The following is a 25,986-nucleotide window of genomic DNA, read 5'->3' on the forward strand; positions in this document are numbered from 1 at the left end:
TAATAGAACAAGTGAGCAATTTAACAAATAGAAGAGGTATGTTTTGCGAGCAGATGTGAAGGTAAACCATATATTATGTATTCCTTCTTCCAACTTCGTTCCCATGAATGTTGTATGTAACACAAAATTGCGTGCAATAATTCGTTGTATCTAAAGGCGGAATTCCATCTAATCAGCAAGATGTTATAGTAATCAAAGCAACGAGAAAAATGTCACCCATACAGTGATCGTTCATTAATTAGGAGGAGGCAGCGATTATCATGCGAGGACTTATTGAGATCGGCATTACATCGCATCACAAAAATGAAACGAAATGAAATATTAATAATCTTCATGACTCATATTCATAATTCTCAATGACTCAATTCCTTCTATGATAGATTGAGAAGTAGAACCAATACGACTTGATTGTGAATGTCTGCAAACGAACATTATTTCATCGAAAAAACTACTGCTCTCGATACCTAATAATAAAATTAAGACAATGGAAAGAAATCACAATAACAAAGCTATTCATTAAAAATAAAGCAACTTCATTATTTCATGTGTATTTTACCTCAAAATATCACGAAATCGTGAGTATTTTTAACTTGTTTTTTCGTTTCTTCCCCATAAATTCCATATTCAATGTAATCAATGTAATGTAATGACGATATCATTTTTTTGTTTACCCATTGACATATACTTCATCTACCATTCCACCCTGTTATGTGTCCCACTGATATTCATTAATCATTTTCAGTTAGACAGTTGAACTTCCTGTCAGAAGCTTATTGTCTTTCTTTGTTCGTTATATCCCGTTTTAAGGTTATGAGTACATACTACAAACGGAACTTTTCAGGGCTACTATTTAGAGTTTCAAAAGAGTTTGTACGAGAGTTGCCAACTCTTTATTTATTATGGCAGATAATTCGGGTATTTGGCAACACGTTCAGCATCCACAATCATCGATGATGACAGAGGTAGAGCTAGTATATACATGTATTGGTAGCGCATAGAATGTGATAACAATATTGGCAATTGTCAGTGGAGCAGATAATTATCATGAAATAGGGGCATAGAATTCAAATTCATGTATTCAACCTTTTTGTTCTGTAAATCATAGTTAGATGTAAGTCCAATAAAATTTGTACAGTTCGATGTTAACCGTGGAGAATAAAAGTTGTATAAATCACTAGTAGTCTCGTGTTCAATTATTACGTGGATTGGCCCTGTATTTCTTCGAAGTGTTGGCCTGCTGGATCGACGAAGGTATTCATCGAAGGAAACCCGCCAGGAACCGGAAACCCAGGAAGTCGTGATTCAGTATCCCAACAGAGTTAAACTAACAGATTTCTGAACAATGAAAAGAATTACATTTAAAATAACTAAATAAAAAAGTGTTCTGAACGATCACAGTCCGACGTCAAACTTCCGTCCATGCCCCGAGGCTCAGACCCTTCTACTTTTTACTAACACAGTTCATGATCGACTGTTTCTGCTTTAATAACTGACTCTGCTGGTTGCTGCTACTTCCTGTCGAATATTTCATTGCATTTAACGATCATCATTTAACACTGGTATTTTTGTTACTCGTTACCAATTAATATCAAATTTTAAACACAGCAAGAGCAGCTCTCTGCAGCAACGTTCCGCGCTTCAGCAGCTGACCAGTGCGGCACGAGTCGACTGAGGGAACCATCTTCTCACCGACACCGAGCAGCAGATTAATGATCTGCACTATGAAACAGGAAATGGGAGGGATGCAAGGAATAGTCTATAATTAGCTCAGAAGTAACAAAGTGCTAATTTATGGCCGTTACTCTATCAACTGTTTCTCTGTAATGGAAGTTCTTAGCGAGAGCGTCTACGATAAGCAAGATAGCTGGCAGGAACTGGCCAGGGGTGAACGCGTAATGACGGATTCTACGCCACTGCATTTCGAAAAGATTTTTCGGAGCTGTGCTGTACCGAATCATCGCTTCAATAAAAACAAAAATTTGAAAACTAAGCACCGCCTTTGTGAAAATAATGTAGATGGTGATAAACGTTGGCAGAATCCATAGCAGGTACCGATAGCGAACGATTCTCCGTCCAATCGTCCATCCCATAATCCCTCTAAAGTTCTAAGTAACCGTGGCAATCTGCACCCACCTACAATCCGCTCCACTCACCGTTATTTTTCCACTTGGCGGCACCTATCCCACCTAGGATTCAGCGAAACGCACAACCCGACGCTTTGCAATGATTCGCTCACCTGAAAAGAAGAGATAAAACGGAAAAACGGCACAAAGTTAGTACGAGCAACTTAAGCACTAAATGTATGTATTTATATACATATATTTCATTGTACAGAGCGAACAGCCCAACGATGGTCTTGTCGGGCTGTTGGGGGGTGGGGGGAGTAAAATTAATTAATATACATTTTATTTCACTTTTATGTTTCCCACCCCCAACGCAGGCCCACCCACTAGGAGCCTCCTGGGCACCATTGAATACAGGTCAGTTCTTCCTGAGGAGCGTGTTACTTCATTCCCATTAGAAGATAGCGCCACGGCTCGGCTCGACTCGGCTCGCCTACGCAGCAAACGATGCTTTGACTCCAGAACTACGATTCCACTACCTCCGAAGGTACACGCGGCATCCGGGAAATAGGGTGGGCTGATGAGATTGAGAACGAGGAAAGTTCTGGCAGATCGTTGGAAAGTGAACTGATTGGAGTACGGCGCTATGTGCTATGTGTTGCGTCCAGGACGAGCACGAGGAGGATAGATTAATTTTCTCCCCGATGCCTCCGGGGACGATCATTATCGTACAGTTCGAGGAAGCGAGAGAAGACAAGTTAAAAGATGCCACAAAGCTTGCCGAAGTTGCTGAGGAGTAGCAAAATTATAACCGATGGAACTGATTGCAAGTGCCAACTTCGTCTTGGGCTTTGTGGGTGTTTTTGGACCGGGTGTGTGTGTGTGTGGGTGGGGATTGTAGAATTTCTTGGAACGTCTACCCAATGTGAGCGTGTATCACTTCGAATGATCAAAAGGTTTGCTCTAGCTGTCAGAGCAATGTGAAGGCGTGGGATAAAGATTAAAAGGAGAATCAAGTCAGCACGAGATGGGATATGTCTTTCATCACTTAAATAAATAAACTCGTGCTGGTCTATTTACGAACAATTTGTTGTTCAGTTCTGGTTTCCCCCGTCTTGCCATTTCGAATTATGAAATGTGTTTGGGAGAGTACAAAAATTATGAAAGTGCTAAAGCCCGAGCAACAGTAAAATGGAAATGGATCCAGAATGGGATAACATGTTGTATGATATTCTTGTACCAATATAAAACCTTACTGTGATATGAAGCTGTAGCGATATAATGTTCTACACTGCGTTTCACAACTATAGAACAACTCATTTTTTTCTGAGTTTCCAAAGATACGTAAGAAGTCGGTTGAATTGAGGTATATAGTGTAGAATACAATAACTATCTTCATTTAACATTCAAAAAACCAAAATTCCAGGGCTCATATCTATAGAACCAGATGGAAACACTCTCACTCCTTTATAAAATTAATGTCAATTCCACATGAGTTACGATAAGATTCCAATTCGTAGGTCATATGTTTCTAACTCGTAGGTCATCTTTAGTTCTGCAAAACAGTCGATTTGTAACAATTCTTCGAAAGTGCATTCAAAATTAGATTGACTGCTCTGTTTTCAAAAGAAAATAAAGGGTATTTTGTCACAATCATTCCAGACTCAATCTGTATGTTATTAATACATAATTGAAGGGCTCAAAATGAAATGGGTGTAGGTGACATCGATTTCTCTACATCGACTCTCTCTCTATTGGACATAACTTAGCTGGAAACTCACTCCCAGTTGTATTTGACAATGTGAAAGATAGGACAGGAACTCATCTATCGGATTCTAGAGCAAACTCAAATTAAAACGTTTTCGCAGTTGAGTTATTAACTGATGTAGAGAAATCGATCAAACCATTTACACCACTTTCATTCTAAGTCTCTCGATTGATAGTGAAGCAATATCGAATAATCAGAACTTCATTACAGGGAGATTTAGAGCGAGTGTCGCTGATTTTCAAAGCTATCTTAAGTATATTCAAATGAAAACAAATGAAACAAGCAATAAATAACTGTTGCCGAAAAGCTAGAATAGAAGAATAAAACGCAGAATGCTAATTGATGTCAAAATGCGAAAAGATTTTAGAAGTTTCAGTTGCTTAGTTCGAGTTGAAAAATGAAATACTAGAATATTTTTTGGGTTGGTAATATTATTGTGAACCCCTATTTTAAATATTTAATTTTTTTTACTCATAGATTATAAATTGCTCGCTAAATAATGTTATATGTGTGTTGCGTCAAAATGACGCGTGTTCGTAGAGATATGTATATATGAAACGTCCGTAAACCTAATATTATTGGGAAAGCGGCTCAGTTCTAATAATACTCTTGAGAAACGGAGAAGTTGAATTGCAAAAAAATGATGAAAGCAAAATTTAAACATTAGATTTCGTTTTGAAAAAAACTTCCACCGACTTCCACTCTCAAACCTCCACAAAATTATTGTAGAATTTGAGGGCATATATGACTTAGGTGCAGTTTCCTGCAGCTCTGAAAAATATTCAGTTATTTGTATATCAACACCAATCGCTTCTTAACACTAGAAAGACTGAAACTTTATACAGGGTTTTCCATTTCGGGCTTCCGAAAGTATACAGCCCTGCGCTGACAACCGTTTGACATAACTGTCAACCAAAGCGTCATATCGTTAGTTGAATGTCTGCCATTTTACAATATGGATCGTTTTAGCATCGCACAACGTGTTAATTTTGTTAAATTATAGGGTAAATGATCTTGGTTTGTCCAGTCGAAAATATGATCATGGTTTGCCCACTTTTTTGAATGCTTTTTCAGCGCTCCTGTGTCAAATAAGGCCTTCGAATGTTTCGAAACATATAAATGAAATTGCCTTTTACATGATTTATAGTAGTTTTATAGTATATTTTTACGAAATCACATGTTTTAAAGGATTATAAAATACACCTTCTATTTGTGTCAATGCGCCCCTCATTCGAGCTAACTTTTAATCGATCACCAGATGATTATTTGGCACGTATTCAGACCTTTTCTGGATTACAACACTTATAAATATTGTAAACATCATGCTTGCTCACCATTTGTATCGGATTTACATAGCTAAACCATTAAATTAACGCATTTTGATGAACCCAACTCTGATCATGAGTTGTCCAATTCAATAATGTTGTTTTGTCCACATGATTTCTATGGCAACCGCTTGGCGCGCTGCAGTTTGTTTATGTTTGTTTATGGTGTGCTTCGCGCATAGCAGAAGTATGGGTTTTCTGTGTTGATTGTGTTGAGGTGAACACTTCTAAAATGCCCAAGAAAAGGCAATATTCTGAAGAAAGCCTAATGAATGAATCAATATGATGACAGTAAACTCAAGCAATGATAAATGCAACATCTAATTGTGAATTCGAATGTTTTCATTCAAAAATGGAGATCTCTAAAACCGGACAAACCATGATCATTTTTTTGGGCAAACCATGATCATAATTATTCTTTAAGGAAAATCGTTAAAAAACATAAAAATTTGAATAATTTCAACACCTTATGGTAGTATTAGCAACTAGAGACTTGGGGCTTTTCAACAAACCCAAACTCGTATCGATTATGTGTGATTTTCATGAAGAAAAATCGATTTGTATTTACTAGTTGCGTAAAAACACCCCAAATTAGACAAACGAAGATCATTTACCCTACTATAAAAATGACGAAAAACCATGTTTTTCGAGCATTACGGACGGATTTTGGTCGTCATGGACGGCCTACAGAGCACACAATCGCTAATGTAGTGCGTAAATTCGAACAAACTGGATCCGTAGCGGATAGCGGATATAAACCTGTGCATCATCGTAATGTGCGTTCGGCCGAAAATATTGCTGCTGTTGCTGCCAGTGTGGATGATGACCCGAATGTTCCGATTCCACGGCGTGCTCAGCAATTGGGCTTGTCAAACACATCATTGTGGCGAATTTTGCATTTGGACTTGCACCTACATCCATATAAAGTCCAACTGGTACAAAAATTAGAGCGTGGTGACCATGGAATGCGTCGGGCATACGTCGATTGGGTGAACGAACAACAGCAGCAAAATGCTGAATTTTCGCATCAAATTTTCTTCAGCGATGAGGCACATTTCGAGCTCGGTGGCTATGTGAACACCCAAAATTTCCGTATATGGGGTTCAGAAAATCCACACGTGATTGTTGAGAGGCCATTGCATTCGCCAAAAGTCACTGTTTGGTGCGCATTATGGTCTGGTGGAGTCATCGAGCCGTATTTCTTTGAAAATGAGGACGGCGAGACGGTAACTGTAAATGGTGAGCGCTATGGCCGCATGTTAACCGATTTTTTTTTGCCACAAATTGAAGATATGGATACGGATGACATGTGGTTTCAGCAGGACGGCGCCACGTGCCACACAACACGACCGAACATGGCCATATTGCGAACGAAATTTGAGGGACGCATAATTTCGCGTTTTGGTGATGCCAATTGGGCGTCCAGATCATGCGATTTGAACCCGCTAGACTTTTTTTGTGGGGTTATGCGAAAGACCGTGTCTATGCCAACTCTCCGCAAACTCTTGAACATTTGAAAGACTACATTCGTGAAGTTATGACCGAGATACCGCCTTATATGTGCCGAAAAGTCATCGAAAATTACCTGTTCCGGATCAAGGTGTGCGAGGAAGCCCATTTGCATGATATTGTATTTCACACATAATGGCATAAACCATACTTTAATTCGAAATAAAAGTTTCATCGAAATTCGAATTCTAAGTGTGTTTTATTTCAATTTACTTTCGAAATTTAAAGTTGGAAAACCCTGTATATACAGTGGAGTGCCAATGAAAATGGTCATCTCTAATTTCAAAAAGTTAACTCATAAAAAATGTTCACCACCTTGAAAAAACACCCCATGCAACATATTAGTTCAATCTGACTTAAGTTAGAGTGGCGCAAAGCGGTCAAAGTTTGAGTTGTTTGGAAAAGGAAATCGGGGGTTTCGAAATTTTTTTTTATGCCAAATGTCTTAAAATTTCATGGAAGATCTAGTATCATCTCGATTTTTTTTGGTTAAAAATCGACACTCTGGGACTTAGTTTGTTTTCGGAATACGAAACGAAACATAGGGTATATTATCATGCAAACCAACATTTCGCAACAAGTTACGAATCGAGATAACTATTTTTATTGGCACTCAAAACCATATGTTTCATCTCGTACTCCGAAAAAAAGTCCCAGAGTATCGGTTTTCGATAAATTTTTTTCGAGATGACACTAAATCTCGACGTTTCATGCAGTTTTAAGACATTTGGCATCAAACTTTTTTTTTTCGAAAACTCCGATTTGCGATTTGCTTGGGTGATTTTTCAAAAAACTCAAACTTGGACCGCTTTGCGCCACTCTCCCTGAAGTCCGATTGAGCTGATATTTGGCATAGGGTGTTTTTTCGAGTTGGTAAATATCTTGTATAGGGTAACTTTTTGAAATTTTAGGGTCTATTTTTCCCCATACATTCATTAGCACCCTAATATACAGCCATTCCATGCCAAACCGATCAAGTGGTTCTCAGATTTTCGTGAAAATTGGTAGTTTTTTTCTTTATCGTAAAACATTTGACCCGTATTTTTTTATTTTTTCATTAGGGTGACCATTTCCACTTATAGGGTCGTCCAAAAAATCAACTTTTTCTCTTTTTTAAAAAATGACTGTTTTCAAAAATTCATAACTTTTGAACTACTAGACCGATTCAGATAATTGACATATCAAATTAAAGCCAATCACCTGGCTTTTTTTGAAAAAATACTGTACCTGCAGAAAATCGAATTCTGCTCTCGGAGGCGATCTGGCGTAGTGGTAATACTCATACCTCTCCCGCAGAGATCACGAGTTCAATTCTCACTCACGACATTCTACCAAAAATGAAAGTAGAAGTAACGAATCAGCCGAAATGTGTTGAAAGTCACTATATATAGGGTTGGGGAAAAAGAAATGTCGTATTTCTGATCGAAATTTGACGCTTTATTTAACATACTTAAAATTATCCAATTTAAGTCAAATATACGCCGTTGTTGCCATTTAGAAGGCAACTTCATTAACCACCTGGCCAATCGAGCGAGTGCTCACATGCCGGTCTACTTGGATGATTTCAACGATTTTATCGGTTTCCACGACGATTGGCCTACCAGTACGGGGTGTATCTTCGACAGCCACTACACCAGAACGAAATCGATCAAACCAACGCTGTGCTGTGCGAATCGTTACAGTATCGGGTCCATAAACTACACGAATTTTATCGGTCGCCTTCGTTGCACTTTTACCTCGCAAAACGTAAAATATGGCGAATTTCTTGCTTGGTGGAGTCCATCTTTGACGCGCTATAACTTGAGACTGAAAAGGACAATCACAACACTGTCAGAACGACACTTGTAGCACAGATTGTCGTCTTTAAATAGCCGTATAGTATGACCCGATGCGATAAGTACAACACAAGATATGTTTAAGTGTTGCCATACATTGGCAATATACGACATTTCTTTTTCCCCAACCCAATAAAAAAATAGCGCCCTCTAGTTCAAAGCCATGAAAACAATAAAAATGGACTACAATCAATAGTAACATAAATAAAATCCATATTTTTTGCAAGTACAATATTTTTTTGGCTAATTGGCTTCAATTTGATATGTCGATCTAAATCGGTTCAGTGGTTCAGAAGTCGTGAATTTTTGAAAAAAGTCATTTTTGGGAAAAAGTGGAAAAAAAATTCGGACCACCCTAAAATGGAAATGGGCACTCTAATAAAAAAAATAAATAAAAATACGGGTCTAATGTTTTGCGATAAAGAACAAAATTACCACTTCTGACGAAAATCTGATAACCACTATATCGGTTTGTGATCGAATGGCTGTATATATATGAAGAACACAGATTTGATAATGTATTTAAGGTCAATCTTGCTATAAACTAATATGGAAAGTTACTAACAAATCCACTGTTTCTGCTCAAACAATCAACAATCAGGTTAGAAAAAGAGAGAGCTGTTACTAAATATCTCTCAATTTCACCCCTACAGATGCGTCGAGAGACACAAAATGTCACCAACCATAACCCTCCCGTGGAAAAACAGTCCCCGGTGATAAGCGATGATCGGTTGTCACACCTGGAGGATGAAATAAAGCGATTGCAGACATTGATAAGTGACAAACAAACGGCCGAAGGTGGTCTTATCGAGGATCTCAATCGGAAGCTGCGGGATACCGCCGCTCGCTGCCGTCATCTCAAGCACGCACGCGATGAGGCAGAGAAGAAGTTACTCTACGCCTCGGTCGAAAACGAGCGACTGAACGTGAGTTCTTTGTTATTGGCCGTTGACATACATTCTTATATGCTCTAAAGTTTCATTTTCAAACGCAGTTCCTGCTGCGTGCCCAGTCATCGACCATGAGCAACCTGCAGAGCGACTTCAAACAAATCGGATCCCTGGCTGACTGTCAAATCGAACTTCTTGAGGGGACCGACCGAAACCAACCCAAGGGTGTCAAAGTGAGCCCCACTCTCCCTGAGGAAGAAATCGACTCCATCATCGGTAATCACCATCGCAATTATCGACATCCTTCCGGTGGTGGTGGTGGTGCCGGTGGTGACTATTGCACGAATCAGCACCCATCGGATACCAGTACCATCTCCTCCTCCTCGTCCTTCGCCTCTGTCCGGGAAAAACTTGCATCCACGGTGGAAAAAGTCAGCAAACAGGGACGCCATTATGCCATCAAGAATAACGCTGAAAAAGAAAGCGACGCCGGTAATGACGTTAACGATTCCGAACCGCCGAAAGAACCCGCGATTCCCTACCCGCTATCCGCCGGACTCATTCCCGGTGATGACGGAGACGATGGGAAAAACTCTTCAAACGGTAACCGCAGCAGAAGTGGCAGCAGTGACAACACTAGTGGTTGTGAGGGAAGCGGTGGCTTACAACAGTGGCCAAAGCATTATCGGTGGCAGCGAAAAGATGCTGCTGCTCATTGGGATGGCACCGAAAGAGTTGGGGCAAATTTGAAGACGTCGAGTGGCTCCTCTTCTTCAAGATTGGAGCAATTGCTAACGCGGTGAGTGGAGTTGAAGTTTTTCTAAAATATTGGGGAAATAGTCGTTTTTTGCTTCCTAATTGGTTTGGTTTGCACAAGAAGGGGAAAAAATTATGTAAAGGATGGCATCTTGTAATACTTTCCCATCGTAGAGGCATTTTTATCCAGAAGACTTGCCCTTGTTTTAGTTTAGAGTTATAATAAAAAAAACTGAGTCCAGTTTTGCCTCAAAACTACCATGCGTCTTCATTGATTCAATCCAATCACATTCGCCTCTTGGAAATAGATGATAATTTTGGTTGGATTTAATATTTACAAAAAATACAGTAGAGCCCCGATTATCCGCGATTATCCACATTTGAATAATAATTGAGAGATTGGGCCTCAAGCTTTTATTTTATTTATTTAAGAATTTTTAAAGGACTATGTGCGCTACAAAAACTATTGTATATGTATTATTAACGCGCAATGCCTTAAAAATTTTGAAAGGAATTACAGATGAAAAAAAACTCCTACGAACCCAAAATTCTAAAAGGAAACAAACATATAAAAAACAAGTACAAACATATTCCATAAAAAAATACAACAGTTTTGGATCTCGAATTCCGAGATTTTAAAATACCATAAATGACCGATTTCATACCAATTCAACTGGCTGTTGGCAGGCACCATCTCAGATTGCAGTGAAACGTTGTGGGTCTAAACATATGGGTCTTTTAAGCAGCTTTGCATATTTGAAATATTCGAGAACAAATTAGACTACTTTTTGGAAAAGGCCAACAAATAATGTCACCATTTTTTACAAAAAAAAAAAAAAAATCAAATACCATGATAACAAAAAAATTCTTATCAAAGGGTGAAATGTAGAAAATTGTTTAAATTTTCATAAAAAATACCAAAATAAAAAAAAATCGCGGTAAAAAATATTTTAAAAATATGAATTCACTTCCCTCAAAAACGATTTTTGTTTGAGATTCTCACAGAAAATTATAGGAATAGCCCTTACAATTGCCGACAAGTCGTTCATAAAATGAAATATGGGCACTTCTACAGGGAAAAGTTTTTCTAACAACAACAACGTTTTTTTTTTAAATACAACTAATCCTAATTTTGTTTAAAGTCAAGATAGCGATATAATGTATTCGACAAAGTTTTAGATCTTATTAAAATATGAACTTTCGTCAAAGACGCCAACTTTCTATCTTTTATAGTTTCTGGAATCGAAAGCATTTTTGTATGAAGACTCCTTACAAAATTATGTTTTATTCGTAACATTTTTGTGTGTAAATTGTCGCGTTTGACATGTTCTTGACATGTTTTTAAATAGAAAAAAATAGTAGAGCATGTAAATCTTGATAATTTAAACCTGAAAAAGTTACGTATTAAACATTGATAGTAATTTCTTTAAGAAAAACATGAAAAAGTTGTTGCTCGAAAAACATTTTGCCTGTAAAATTGCCCATCGTCCGATGTATTGGTGACATTTTTTATCCCATTTATTTATTTATTAGGCTCATTAGCATTTTAGCTGTAACAGAGCCGAGTTTTAATCGTGTACATGTACATATGTTTATGTTTCTATAAATTGTAAATTACACAGTAGCCGTTTTTAGGCGTTAGGTTTTTCTGTTCCATTACATTATGGTAAATTACACAGTAGTAGCCATTTAGGCGTAAGGGTATTCTTTCTGTTCTTCCATTGTTCAGCAGACCGGACAGCGGAGACAGTTGATATTGATCATTGTTGGGTTATTTATAGAACAGTAGCCCGATGTTTCTTGCAGAGCAGAGCAGTTGTATGGATGAATCGATCTTATTTCGACCGTGGATCGATCTCCATCGCTGATGATGGTTGCTTGGACGTAGTTATTCTATAACAACACAAAGATAGTCAAATGAGGGTCCTGAGTTTGAACTCACGATCGATCGCTTAGTAAGCGAACGCGTAACCAAGTGGCTACGTAGACCCCCATATAGGTGACATATTGGAAATTGTAAGGGCTATTTATATCTATTTTTGCAGAATTTTAGAAAAACATGTTTTCGAGAAAAATGGATTTTATTTTTCCAATTTTTTTTTAAATTGTTCGATATTTACCTATAAAAACATAAATTAAATAAATTTTCTACACTTCATTCTTCGACTAAAATTTTGTAGTGAGAAAAACAATAGATTTTGCGTGAGAAATTTTTTGAAAAAAGCGTTTTTTTTAACTTTTTCTCGAAAAATCCCAATTTTAAAAACATTAGGTCTACAAAATGTTGGAAATTAATCGGGTTTTCATGAAAAAATATCAAATAAATTGTCGAAAAAAAATATTAAAAAAATTTAAATTAATTTTTCTCGGAAACATGAAACATACAAATCAATTTCCAATAAGTCACACATACATCGTAATATGAACATCTTTACAGCAAAAAAAGTTTAACTGATAACAAGTTTTTCATGTTTTCTACGTTATTGAGAAAAATCTATTTTAAATTTTTCAAATAATTTTGTTCAAGTTTTTTTTAAAACAAATTTTTGGAATTGTCAAGAAATATTAAATATGTTCTATGCCATGCAATTCCTTGAAAAAATTTAAAGAAAACTTAATGCATATCAATAACACATACAAACACATCACAATAGAAATTATACCCCTTAAAACAAATTGGAATTTCGAAATTCTAAAAAAAAACATTCAACATTTTTTGTGCCGCGCAATGCTCTGAAAATTCTTAAAATAATCTAACATATAAATAAAACACGTACAAAAACATATAAATACAAAAAAAATTATAATTTAAAAACATTATTTAATTAAAAACATTATTAAATTAAATTAAATTTTTTGCACCGCTTGATACTCTAAAAATTGTAAAAAAAAAGTCAACGCACAAAAAAAAACACGTACGAACAAATCACAAGGAAAACATGGCAGTAAGAACTGGGTTTGAAGATTCAAATAATGAAAATTTCAAAATATAAAAAAAAAATAAAATAAATTTTTACCGCACAAGAAGAGATAGAAAAATATACAATATATGTTTTTTTGAGTAGTACTGGATATCAAAATTAAAAGAAAAAACTAATTAAAAAATGCCAAAAAATATAAAATATTTCTTGTGCCGCGCTCTGAAAATTATGAAAAATATCAAACATAAGAAACACGTGCAAACAGGAAAAAAATATATACAAACACGAATCATAATGTAGAATAAAAACAATTTTTTTCATATTTTTATTTTTTTTTATTTTTGCTGCGAACGGATTTTAACGATTTGCATACCAATCGAATCGGACATTTTCTTTGATTTGAAAGGTTATACATTACAATCCCATAGTCTGTATATGGTTTAAATTGGCGAAAATTGGAAGCATTCCTGTCCTAGGAGTGTTCTGTCCATTCGTGTGCTTTCCCGAACAGAGCAGTCAATAACGAGCAACTTATGCAGCCGCTGGGATAGAAACAACGAAGGGGGATAGCGAAAAGAGAATATTTGCGAAGTAAACTCCACTCTTGCATAGTAAGTAAGCTGTCGCTAGCGTATAAGCATTGCATATCCTCTGAGGAAAATTCTCAGAATCTTTCTGTGCCCGAAACAACTAAGATCGCTTATTCTACTCGTTTTGTGTTTTATGTTTCCCCTCGTGCTGTGAATGCTAGCGAATATTTCACTTGAAGTGCATCTGGCATTGAAATTAACACAACCATCCGAGCCATGACAAAGCAGACGAAAAAAGGGAAGCATGCAAATGATTATAGGTCGCTTCTAGCCCTCAGTGTTTGGCTTTGAGTGTGTTGCTTGTTTTCGTTACGCGAAACTTAGAACTTGTTCATTTCCTGTACATGTGAATAGCTACTTTCGATACTTTTAGTTGTCATTCGTATTTGTTCTCGTTTTCATCGGGTCTGTTCTGATGCAAAAAGCTCCTAGCTTTGTTGAGGATTTTGACCGAGAGTCGAGAAACGATTTTCATAAACGGTCATCCTCGCGATGTTTCATTTATATCGTTGCAACTGTGTGCATCTGTTAGACCCGTGTTTAATGCTTGTTGAATGACGATGCACGGAAGATGCCTCCCGTTAAATACTCAGTGTAATGCGTAACTTTATTTCATAAAAACGTGACATGTTTTTGATTTCATTCCTGAAAGACGTAGTTCTACGTCAAAAGCTCTGGAGAAAAAACAACTCGAATAGGTGAATAGACACGACAAAATAGTGGGTTGCCCGAAAAGTAATTGTCGTGTTTTTTCAATTGCAACTAAAACACATTTTATGCATGAACATCATTTTAAAGCTTAAGCTCACAAGTTTTGGAATATTTTACGAACAACTATTTAACTTGGTGTGTGTAGATGAAGTGGACAAAATTATCGGAAAGAAATAAAAAATCGATTTCTTTCTGTTTTTCAAAGATCTGGTGGACGAACACAATGTTTTGCCAACTAGTTAGATATCAAATCCAATTAGCCTTATCAACCGGCTTTCATTTGATTTCTATAACATTCCTGTAGGGACTTTCAGTACAGAGCAATGTTTGTTTGAATGAAAAATTTCCCCTTCATCTCTCATGATAAATTGTTCAATAAATAATGATCGCATCGTAAATTAAAAGGCAGTTAAGATAACACAAGTGATTTTTATGTTATCTTTTAAAAAAAAACACTTCAAATCTAGATTAGATTTTTTTAAAATAATTTCGACTGTAATTTTAAAAAAGAAAATTTTATCGTTACCCTTGATAGTGCTTCGCAAAAGTGCTTTTCACTTGTACTGTCAATTTATTGAATACCTCCTTCCCTAGTGACCCCCGGTAGATACAGCAAAACTCCCACCATATTGACAGTAATCATTCGAACGGCATCCCGTTTTCTTTTTGTCCCCCTTCCCCTCTCACCGCAGCGGCAACCCGACAAAACGCGCCAGCTTGATTGATTCGAGCTGCGTACCGATACCGGCGGGGGTACCAAACGAGGACATCATTATCAGCAATCAGGGCATTCCCTTCGCCAAACCGGAAGCACCGAAAGTGATCTCCTGTGCTGCGACTAACGGCTACGGCGGTAGCGGCACTTCTGGCATTACCGATGATGACAGCAAGACTAATGATTGCGCCAGCTCAGCTCGGAGGCAGCAGCAGCTTCAGAAACCATCACCACCACCACCACCACCACAACTGGGATTACTAATGGGAGCTAGCGAGTGCTGCAGCGAAAGGGAAGGGGAAAATTCCGTCACCGGTAAAGGCAAAATGGACGCCGCCTCGCTCGGTGAGGAAAAATACCCAGGGGATTATGGTGATAAATTCGAGCGGCGTGAAAGTTGCTCGCTGAGAGAAAAGAAGCTTTGCCGAAATCGTTCGATAATAGGTCCGATTGATGGGGGGATCCGCCCGGGAGCGGTTGACGGAGCGGAAGGTTTGAAGGAACGAAGGACCATCTCTGCTGCTAACGAGCCCGCTTCCGCCCGAACGGAGGAGTTTTCTATTGACTTTGGTAAGTGATGTAAATTTATTTCAATCGGGAAAAGCTGCACTATGCGTAGTAAATAGAGAGGGAGAGTGGGAATGGTGGGAAGAAGGCAAGCATAAAGCCGAAAACAGAAATTATCAGAATGCAGGCGGCGGGAGAGAGAGATTCCCGCATGTAATTAACTAATTTCTTCATCTGATGCCGCTGCTGCTGTTTACCCGCCGGAGGGGATTTTCACGGACGAAAGATTCTGTCAATAATGTGGGATGACAAGGATTGTGATTTTTGGGGAGTGGGACTGGGAGCAAACTTTAGCGCATTCACACTAATTGGAGCTAAACTTGATGGCAATAATTAGCTCAATCAAATGAGGCCCGAGATTGAGCGGTTTAGATACCACAAATGCTTCTTCTCAACACGGCTTGAGCACCACCAACATCACTTCGAGGGTCTTAGCTTCGACGGCTGTCTTACGCCAATTTGATGTTAATGAGCTATTGATAATGTACTGGAAATATCGGGTGTGAATAATTTTGGATATCACTCGATACGTTTTTGTGGTTAAGAAATGAAATATCAGCACTTAGTAATCGACAAATTATAATCGCTTCGGTTAACACGTTGAGTTCCACGGTTTTTTAGCGACTCTATGACAATTTCTAAACCTATTAGGGCTAACGTTTCTTATCGTAGTGGAAGGTAGTGGAAAGTTTGTTCGAAAGAGAATGCCTATAAGCTTATATTCTTATATTAGTTACCTTTATATTAGGCTTTCAAAAAAGTCCTGCGGTATTCCCGCGAGGTGTCCTTGTAAGCGCGTAGTTCTAGTTGTATTCATTGAGTCATACTATAGCTTGTTGGAAAGGTATTTTTGCGCGCTATAATATAGTCCTTGACAGTGTTTTGTTTGGTTAAGTCGTTCGTGAGTTATAGTGTCGCAAATATGGAGCAAAATAAAGAGAAAATCCGACATATTTTACAGTACTCCTATGACAAAGGCAAAAATGCATCTCAAGCTGCCAATAAAATTTGTGCAGTTTATGGACCCGATACAGTTTCCATTTCCACCGCACAACGATGGTTTCAACGTTTTCGTTCTGGTGTAGAGGTCGTCGAAGATGCGCCACGCTCCGGAAGGCCTGTCGTCGAAAATTGCGACAAAATCGCTGAATTAGCCGAGAAAGACCGGCATAGTAGCAGCCGTAGCATCGGCCAAGAGCTGGGGATAAGTCATCAAACCGTTATTAACCATTTGAAGAAGCTTGGATTCACAAAGAAGCTCGATGTATAGGTGCCACACACGTTGACGCAAAAAAACATCTTTGACCGTATCGACGCATGTGAATCGCTGCTGCATCGCAACAAAATCGACCCGTTTCTGAAGCGGATGGTGACTGGCGATGAAAAGTGGGTCACTTACGACAACGTGAAGCGCAAACGGTCGTGGTCGAAGCCCGCTGAAGCGGCTCAGACGGTGGCCAAGCCCTCATTAACGGCCAGGAAGGTTCTGCTGTGTGTTTGGTGGGATTGTCAAGGAATAATCTATTATGAGCTGCTTCCCTATGGCCAAACGCTCAATTCGGACCTGTACTGCCAACAACTGGACCGCTTGAAGGTAGCACTCATGAAGAAGAGGCCATCTTTGATAAACAGAGGCCGCATTGTCTTCCATCAGGACGACGCCAGGCCACACACTTCTTTGGTGACGCGCCAGAAGCTCCGGGAGCTCGGATGGGAGGTTCTTTTGCATCCGCCGTATAGTCCGGACCTTGCACCAAGTGACTACCACCTGTTTTTGTCCATGGCGAACGAGCTAGGTAGTCAGAAGTTAGCCACAAAAGAGGCCTGTGAAAATTGGCTATCCGCGTTTTTTGCCAATAAGGAAGCGAGCTTCTATAACAGGGGTATTATGAAGTTGACATCTCGTTGGGAACAAGTCATCGAACAAAACGGCGCATATTTGACTTAAAACAGATAATTGTAACTAATTTTAGGAACAAATGAAAATTCAAAAAAAAATACCGCAGGACTTTTTTGACAGCCTAATATTATTATGTTATACTGTAAGTCATCTGAGACTGACGTGGCAGTCAACATGTTACTGACGTGCTAAGCCACATGCTTCACATTTTGAAATAAGGTTTGACTTTTTACATGATGCACAATTAGTACTGTTCCGAAATAAATAATGTTCCAATTTAAAAAAAAAGAATGTCTTTCGGTTTTTCTTGAAATTTTCATTCTCCTATTCCAAACATAGACTAGCGATTGTTGACAAAATTGAATAGTTCTTGACAAATCTTTTCAGCGGCTCGGGAAAGGTTTTTTTTATGATTAGACGAATTTTATGCCAATTCCAAAATTGAAATATTCAAAAAAGAATTAGACTACTTTTTAAAAAGGGAGATTTTTTTCTTTATTTTTTACAAAAAAATACCTCAAAAAATATAATTCCTACAAAATTCGCGTCAAAGGATGAAATTTATGAAATTGTTTTAATTTTCATAAAAAAATGCCAAATGTTTTTTTGGAAATGTCGCTGCAAAAAAATTATTTAAAAAATTAAAATTCAATTTTCTCAATAATTCATATTTTTAAAACTCTCAAAAAAAATTGTACGGATAGCTCTCCCAATTTCCAACAAGCCATCCATACATTGGAAGATGGGCACTTCTACAGGGAAAAAGTTTATCTAACACACACTTTTTTATGTTTTCTTTGAAAAAATTACATCTAATCCTAATTTTGTTTAAAGAAAAGATAGCAATATAGTTTATTCGACAAAGTTTTAGATCTTATTAAAATAAAAAATTTCGTCGAAGACGTCAACTTTCCATCTTTTATAATTTCTGAAATATGGTGCGTTTTGGTATGGAGACCCCTGAAAAAAATAATGTTTTACTCGTTCCTTTTTTGTGTGTAAATTCTCGCGTTTGACGTGTTTTTGACATGTTTCTAAATAGAAAAAAAAAAGTTAGCAGAGCATGTAAATAATTTATCCATATAAATGTTACAAAAAAACATTAATAGTCATTTTTCGAAGAAAAACATTAAAAAGTTGTTGTTCGAAAAACTTTTTCCCTGTATAAGCCCATCTTCCGATGTTTGGATGACTTGTTGGAAATTGTAAGGGATGATCATATCTATTTTTTAAGAGTTAAAAAAAACATGTATAGGAGAAGTGTGTAATACGCACCCCCTCAGCGAGAATGGATTTATCTTGAGCTCTTAAAATTTAAGGTAACAGCTACGTCAGTACGTAGATTAGGTAACCCTCAGTCATCTGTAATCGTTCTGTATTTTAGATACTGAATAACAAAAGTGCTACGAATTCTATTTTGTAAGGCGCCCAAATTCAAAATTTCTAATCAACCATTTGCGGACGTTTGACTGCTCTCAGCCACCATAGCAAGGAATCATGCTAAATACTTTTTTCAACGATGTAATAGTTTACATTTTTCTAAACCGATTTTAATGTCTAGTGAACTTTTTCACGAATGTATACGGAATTTCTATGGATAATAGGAAACGGTTCTCGGTATAAACAAAATATTATTAGCGTGGAAAAATAAGAGGATCTCTTTCGAGGGAAATTAACTCCGACCGCAAAGGGTTAAATGGCCCAGCAGAAGTATAATATGCTCATGAGTTGTTTCGCTCAGAGAAACAGCTTGTATGAATGAGATGAATGAGAAATTCCATCAATCTATTCCCTTCATGCCCTCATGCCCTTCATGCCAGCGAAGAGAAGAGACCGTTTCTCCGGTGAGCGTGTTCTTCCAGTATTCATGCATTAATTCTCCAGTCCGCGTGCATTTTTTCCTGCATTCTCTGAGCACATAATATAGATGTCAGAAGAAATGTATTCGCTTTGAAGACATTTAATTTTGTGAAAACCTACTGAGGTCATTTCAAAGTATGTGAAAACAATTGTTTGTGTGATTTATCGAACATGATTTAGAAATATCGTGATGGTTTGCCCATTTTTGTTCATTATGATTACACTTGAAGACATTTATTCGTGCCATGCAGAGATATTTGAAAAAATCATCTGGCATCTCTCACATACAAGCTATTTCTCTCGTGAGAATGTTATCCGGCCGAAAGCGAGCAAATTGCCCCGATCGAGGGTATGCCATACTGCCCGATGGTAAGCTGATGCGGAAAATATCAAATCGAGAAGGAAATGAATCCTTTTTTACCATTTTCTTCATCTGAGATATTTACTGGGAACTCGACTCAATAAATATGACCCACAGTTATCGCCTCTGAATCGGATTCAAGCAAAAAAACTTATAGAAATGATGTAGAAAATTACATCGAAAATCGCTTCCAAAGAAAATTATTTTTCTTATTTTTTTTCGAAAAATCTTCCTTTAAACACTATAATATCTACAAAATGTTGATTAAAGCATGAACTGTAGGGAATTATTTACGTTTAAATATATTTTAATATCATTCATCATTGAAAAAATGAATAATTGATAAAAAAATATTTTGAAAATTTAAATTTGTTTTTTTCGAAAAGATGTTTCTTTAAAATTTTGAAAAAACAGATATGGATAGCCCTTACATTTCCAAAAAGTCACCCATACATCGCAAGATGGGCGCTGATACAGGGAAAAAGATTATCGAACATCAACTTTTTCATGTTTTTCTTTGAAAAATTACTATCTTTATTTAATTCGTAACACATACATAAATTATCACGATTTACATGCTCTGCCAGCTTTTTTTGTATTTAGAAACATATCAAACGCGAGAATTAGCACAAAAAAATGAAACGAGAGAAACGTTTTTTTTTCAGGGGTCCCCATAGCAAAACGCCCTATATTTCAGAAACTATATAAGATGGGAAGTTGTCGTCTTCGACGAATTTTTTATTTTAATAAGATCTAAAGCTTTGTCGAATACACTATATTGCTATCTTGACTTTAAACAAAATTAGGATCGGTTGTAATTTTTTTAAAGAAAACATGAAAAAGTTGTTGTTACAAAAACTTTTTCCAAGTAAATGTACTCATCTTCCGATGTATGGGCGGCTTGTTCGAAATTGGAAGAGCTATCCATACAATTTTTTTGAGAATTTTGAGAAAAAAAATGAGAGAAAAATAAATTAAAATTTTTAAAATAATTTTGTTTTCTGAAAAAAAAATTCAAAAAAAATATTAATATTTTTTTATGATATTTATTTATTCGTTTATTTCGTCAAATAAATGTAGACTACCTAATTTAAACAATTTTCTACATTTCATCTTTTGACCCGAATTTTGTAGGTATTTTAGTTTTTGAGTTATATTTTTTTGTAAATAATCAAGAAAAAAGTTTAGACTCTTTTGAAAAAGAAGTCTAATTATAAAAGGAGTACTTGAAATATTCAAAAATCAAATACTCCTTTTCAGAAACTGAACAGTGTGTTATAAGGGAACCGCGGGTAGGACGGACAGTGGGGGTATGATGGACAGGTGGTTGATTTGTATAGTTGCATTATGAATTTAAAATTTCTGTTGATGGGAACCCCTTCCACATGATATTTTATAATATTTAAACCATCCTATGACAATGAATACTGATCAAAAGTGGAATAGTGAAACAAAAACCGAAAATTAAACATGATTCCGCATGTGGGTGTAATTTTGCGGCTTCGATATCAAGGATTTTGAGTGGTTTAATTGCAAAATTGAATTTGCTGATGATTTTATTTCGGCTTGTGAGTTGACAGAGAAACGATATTAGGTATGAACGGAAAAATAAATTCATTCGTAAGTAGTAAATTTAAATTATTGAAATAATTGCACTGGTGGGGTTGAAACGGACAGTCACATCCATAATCACATCCAATGCATGATGAATAGTGAAGGGAAGAATATTCAACTCTTTTTTATATTGCTTCCTCTGTTTGTTCTATTTCATTTACTGGACACACAAACACTGAGAGAGAGAGAAATTATTCCTCTCGCGAGCGTCAAACTTCTACGCTTCGTATATTATTAGCCTGTCCATATTCCCCCCACTACATGTCCATTATTCCCGCATCGATAAAAATGTTCTACTTTTCGGCTTGTTTTGATTTCAGTAAAAAAACATGAAAAAAATTTTTTTTTGTAAAACATTTGCCCAATTATTTCGAAAACCAGTATATTGAACTGTAAGAAACTGCTTTTATGTTTTGTAAGAAACTGCTTTTATGTTGATACAATTGAAGCTCTTCCTCACATGTCCGCCTTACCCTCATTTCCCCTACATATCTTCCATTCTGGTTTACCACATTTAATTCTGTTAAATTTTCTGAAAAAAATCTGTATATCTTTATTTTCAGCAAAAAAAAATCCGTATAAAAAATTTGTATCGAAAAATTAAGGAAAAAAAATTAAAATAAAAGTTTATTTTTTTTATTTTGAATTTATTTTTCTTATTTATGGGTTGTTGAAGTCGCTTCAATACAACAAAATAAATCATAAAAAGGTTTTCTCATAGCCCTCCCAATTGTATGATGTTTATACATGATTTTGTTCAACTTGGCCTTCAAATTTTTCGTCAATTTCATCCTTGGAGCTCCGCCTTAAGCCGATACAAAGTTTCTCGCTTTCAAAATAGAGTCTATAATTGTGGGTGCCAAGCGATTTCCGGACATTGATTTGTTGGCATTGTAAAGCGAAAATATTCGCTCAACACACGCTGATGAATGTTATCAAAATGTGTCTTACAAACGACCTTAGCAAAAAATTTCTCATCAACCCTTTTGACATCCAACAGCTGGCACCATTTTATATCTGAGTCACTCAATTTTTGCCCCATAAAATTCCTCTTGAGTAGCCTGAATTCGTTATCCATGCCTTGTCTATTACCTACTTCAACGAATTGAGGAAATTGACACATCAAACCATTAAGGTTTTGTAACTTGCCGAAATTTTGAGGGTTAATCAAGGCCGCAGTTTCGATAACAGGATCACTGAAATCAAATCGCTTTAAAGTCAGTTTCACGAGCTCGATATAGAAGTCACGATAAATCGATTTGAAGGTCAGCTTCCTAGCTGCATCCAATCCTTTTTCAGCTTCTTCTGCATCGATACCAACCTAAACATCTTCAGTGTTGGAGTGCGACCCTATTCTGTTACGCTCACGGCGTTCACTCGACAGCTGTCAACAAACCGGATGCGATTGAAGCGAAACGTCATCGTCATTATTCTTAGAGCTGACTGAGAACGCAGTATGCAAATGTACTGATACTGTTAATACGTGAAATATATGTTTATTCGTTTTGTTACGTTACTTCCTAGGTTTATCTTCACATCGTAACACTCAGGCTTTTCCAGAAAGTCTTCAAAATTTTTCACATCAAGGTCAGCATCAGTGAATTTAGTGAAAATAGCTTTCCGAACATAAGTTACCCAAGTTATCTTTATATTCTGATTAAACAGTGAAATTGACGTTATTCATGAGCAGTAGAACAAAGTTTAGGAACAGCATAGTCGGTTTAGTCAAAGGATCATTTAAATGAGGCAATATACGACTGGCGGATAGATTAAGATCATACTTAACTTGGGACGAAAAAAATAGTTTAAGCCATCTCGTTGTTTTCATCATTTTTTTTAAGTCAATGTATCTATGTATGCACTGTTGTTGGGGCTGCAGTGGACTGTAATGCGCCGGTCGATAAGAGTGCTCGCGTTCCCAGCGGGAACCGAGCCAGTTGGGAGCAGAAACCGCTGTGGAGGAGGGCAACTGGGCCGGACTCCTTGGGTTGGCTTCGCCTCATGAAGCCAACGTCGCAGTTGGACTGGACTAGCATGGCTAGCAGCAACCGCTTGAACTCGATGAGCCTAAAGGTGGGTTTAGACTAGGGATATATTCATGTGAAGAAATATGATGAGATTTATAGAAATCGCATCAACCGTTTACACTATCGTGAACTTCTATAATGAATATATTCATATTTTCGGTGAATTTATTCACCTAAAGTAGAACTGCATCCAACTTTAGTGATTTCTCACCAGTGAGAAATTCACAAGCGTTTATATACTGAATTTATTTAAGTTATATATACCTCGAATAAGTGTATCATATTTATTCTCACCCGTTTACACCTATTTTCACGTGAATAAATCCATCTATAGCTATAGATCTCCCTAATGTAAACCCGCCATAAAAAAGGCTTTCTCTTGTAAACTCTTTTTAGAAAACTTTAACTCTTTTTGGTTGTGGCAGAGGTGGAGAGCTGGATGTTCCGGCAGTCGGACGCAAACACCGGAGACTATAGCTTTTTACACTATCATTTTATTTACACTTTTCTCTTCTTTTTTCTAACTTATAATTCATTTCGATGTTCACTGTTCGATGATTCGATGGCGACTCATTCGCTCCGCAGTGGGCGCGTCACATTTATGATGTACAACATCATCAAGGAACGGTTTTCTTCTTGCTAGCAGTACAGCTTCTTATTGCTGATGGTGCACCATTCATCGCTTTCGTTTCATCGCTGCTGCTGCTGCTGCTGATGCTGATGTTTTTCTTCTTGTTCTTCCGATGTGCACTGTACCACTGCTCACGCAAAACTGAATGCAGTGCCGCGACAAGCATGCATTTTTATGCCGTCGAGCACAATGTGCCTTAGCTTAGGCTCATAGGCTCAAGGGGTAACGCGTGGTGTGTGGTGTGGTGTGCAAATATGCGTGCTGCTCGATGCTGTCGCTCCAGTTAGGTCGGCGTGGAACTGAACAACTGTAATAAATTCAATATATAGAATTAAATTTATTAAAAAAATCTGTAAATTCTATATCTTTGCTGAAAATCTGTAATTCTGTATTTGAAATTTGGCGAAAAATCTGCAAAATACAGAATATTATGTATATGTGGCAACCCTATAGTGGGAGAGACTGTTATCTGTTCGCTAGCTGGTACGAGACTGAGGTTGACTGAAATGATGTTAATATTTATATGGTGGCTTACATTGGTTCAATGTTTTATCTAGAGCACAGGAAAGCTTTCTCCAGGCATTTCTAGAAGTATATGATCTGGTTGGTGTTTTTTTTATCTCATTTATTTATTAGGCTCATTAGCATTTAGCTGTAACAGAGCCGGGTTTAATTGTGTACATGTACATATGTTTATGTTTCTATAAATTGTGAATTACATAGTAGATAGTAGTAGCCATTTAGGCGTTAAGTTTTCTGTTCCATTACATTATGGTAAATTACACAGTAGTAGCCATTTAGGCGTAAGGGTATTCTTTCTGTTCTTCCATTGTTCAGCAGACCGGACAGCGGAGACAGTTGATATTGATCATTGTTGGGTTGTTTATAGAACAGCAGCCCGATGTTTCTTGCAGAGCAGAGCAGTTGTATGGATGAATCGATCTTTGTTCCACCGTGGATCGATTTCCATCGCTGATGATGGTTGCTTGGACGTAGTTATTCTATAACAACACAAAGATGGTCAATTGAGGGCCCTGAGTTTGAACTCACGATCGATCGCTTGGTAAGCGAACGCGTAACCAAGTGGCTACGAAGACCCCCATGGTTGGTGGTTTTGTTTGCGATGAAAATATCGCTTTTTCAGCCACAGGAGCAGATTTCCGGCCAAAAACTTGGTATTTTTGGGGATCTGGGATACTTTCTGGGATTTTTCTCAAAGATATGTGCCGCCTTTCTTTTTAACCTAACCATGTACCGACAGGTTCAAAGAACAGACCGACAAAATATTTTAGGCATCCAATAACTGAATACAGGTCGGACTCGATTATATACAGACTCAATTATATGTGATTCGATTATATACAATTTTGGACTCGACTATGTACAGTATGGATTTTTTTAATATTTCAAATAAGACTTATTTCAAGAAGAAACGTAACCTTTCAACGATAAGGTGAAATTTAAGTGGCTATTACATGTAATATGATGTAAAAATAGTGATTTTTGAAGATTTTGATTGAATTTTCACCAGGAATTGTTTATTTCGATATTGCAGCCAAATTAAGAAAGATAGAAATTGGGTGTCAAAGAACAAGTTGTAGAACATTTTGAGATCTTTAATTTAATCTAGTTTAATAGAATTTTTTAATTTAAAATTAATGAGAACGCATAAAAAATTACTAACTTTTAAGCTTTTTACTTCCAAAATGTTATTAAAATCCACTAATTTAGATGTTCCACTACTATATCCTGTACTGAATTTTCTCATCTTTTAAATGAAAGCAACTGAATCGTCTTCCATAGCGTACTTTTCAATGTAGAGTTTGAGGCAACAGAATCCGAAATAGAAAACAAAGTTCTATAACTCTGTCATTGTTGAAATTCGACCATAAGCGTAGAAGGATTTTTTTCATTAAATATGATCGTCTATCACCTCCTGAGAG

General features: G+C 37.0%; 2 protein-coding genes across 4 annotated transcripts in view; one reads left to right on the plus strand and one right to left on the minus strand.

The window, feature by feature from the left end:
• LOC129765026 (glucose transporter type 1) overlaps positions 1–25,986 on the minus strand; it is a 647,147-nt gene that overhangs the window by 440,850 nt on the left and 180,311 nt on the right. The gene's annotated exons all lie outside the window — the stretch shown is intronic.
• LOC129765027 (uncharacterized) overlaps positions 1–25,986 on the plus strand; it is a 254,261-nt gene that overhangs the window by 52,956 nt on the left and 175,319 nt on the right. For 2 of the 3 annotated variants that reach the window (XR_008741331.1, XM_055764833.1), the window contains exons 4-6: positions 9,154–9,426; positions 9,477–10,189; positions 15,061–15,653. Coding sequence is in view for 2 of the 3 variants with exons in the window: in XM_055764833.1 (XP_055620808.1) it covers positions 9,154–9,426; positions 9,477–10,189; positions 15,061–15,653 (1,579 nt within the window). In the remaining variant the exon portion in view is untranslated. The remainder of the gene's footprint in view (positions 1–9,153; positions 9,427–9,476; positions 10,190–15,060; positions 15,654–25,986) is intronic. The other variant, XM_055764834.1, reaches the window with a different exon arrangement.

The sequence above is a fragment of the Toxorhynchites rutilus genome, chromosome 2 (assembly GCF_029784135.1).
Source record: "Toxorhynchites rutilus septentrionalis strain SRP chromosome 2, ASM2978413v1, whole genome shotgun sequence".
Lineage (NCBI taxonomy): Eukaryota > Metazoa > Arthropoda > Insecta > Diptera > Culicidae > Toxorhynchites > Toxorhynchites rutilus.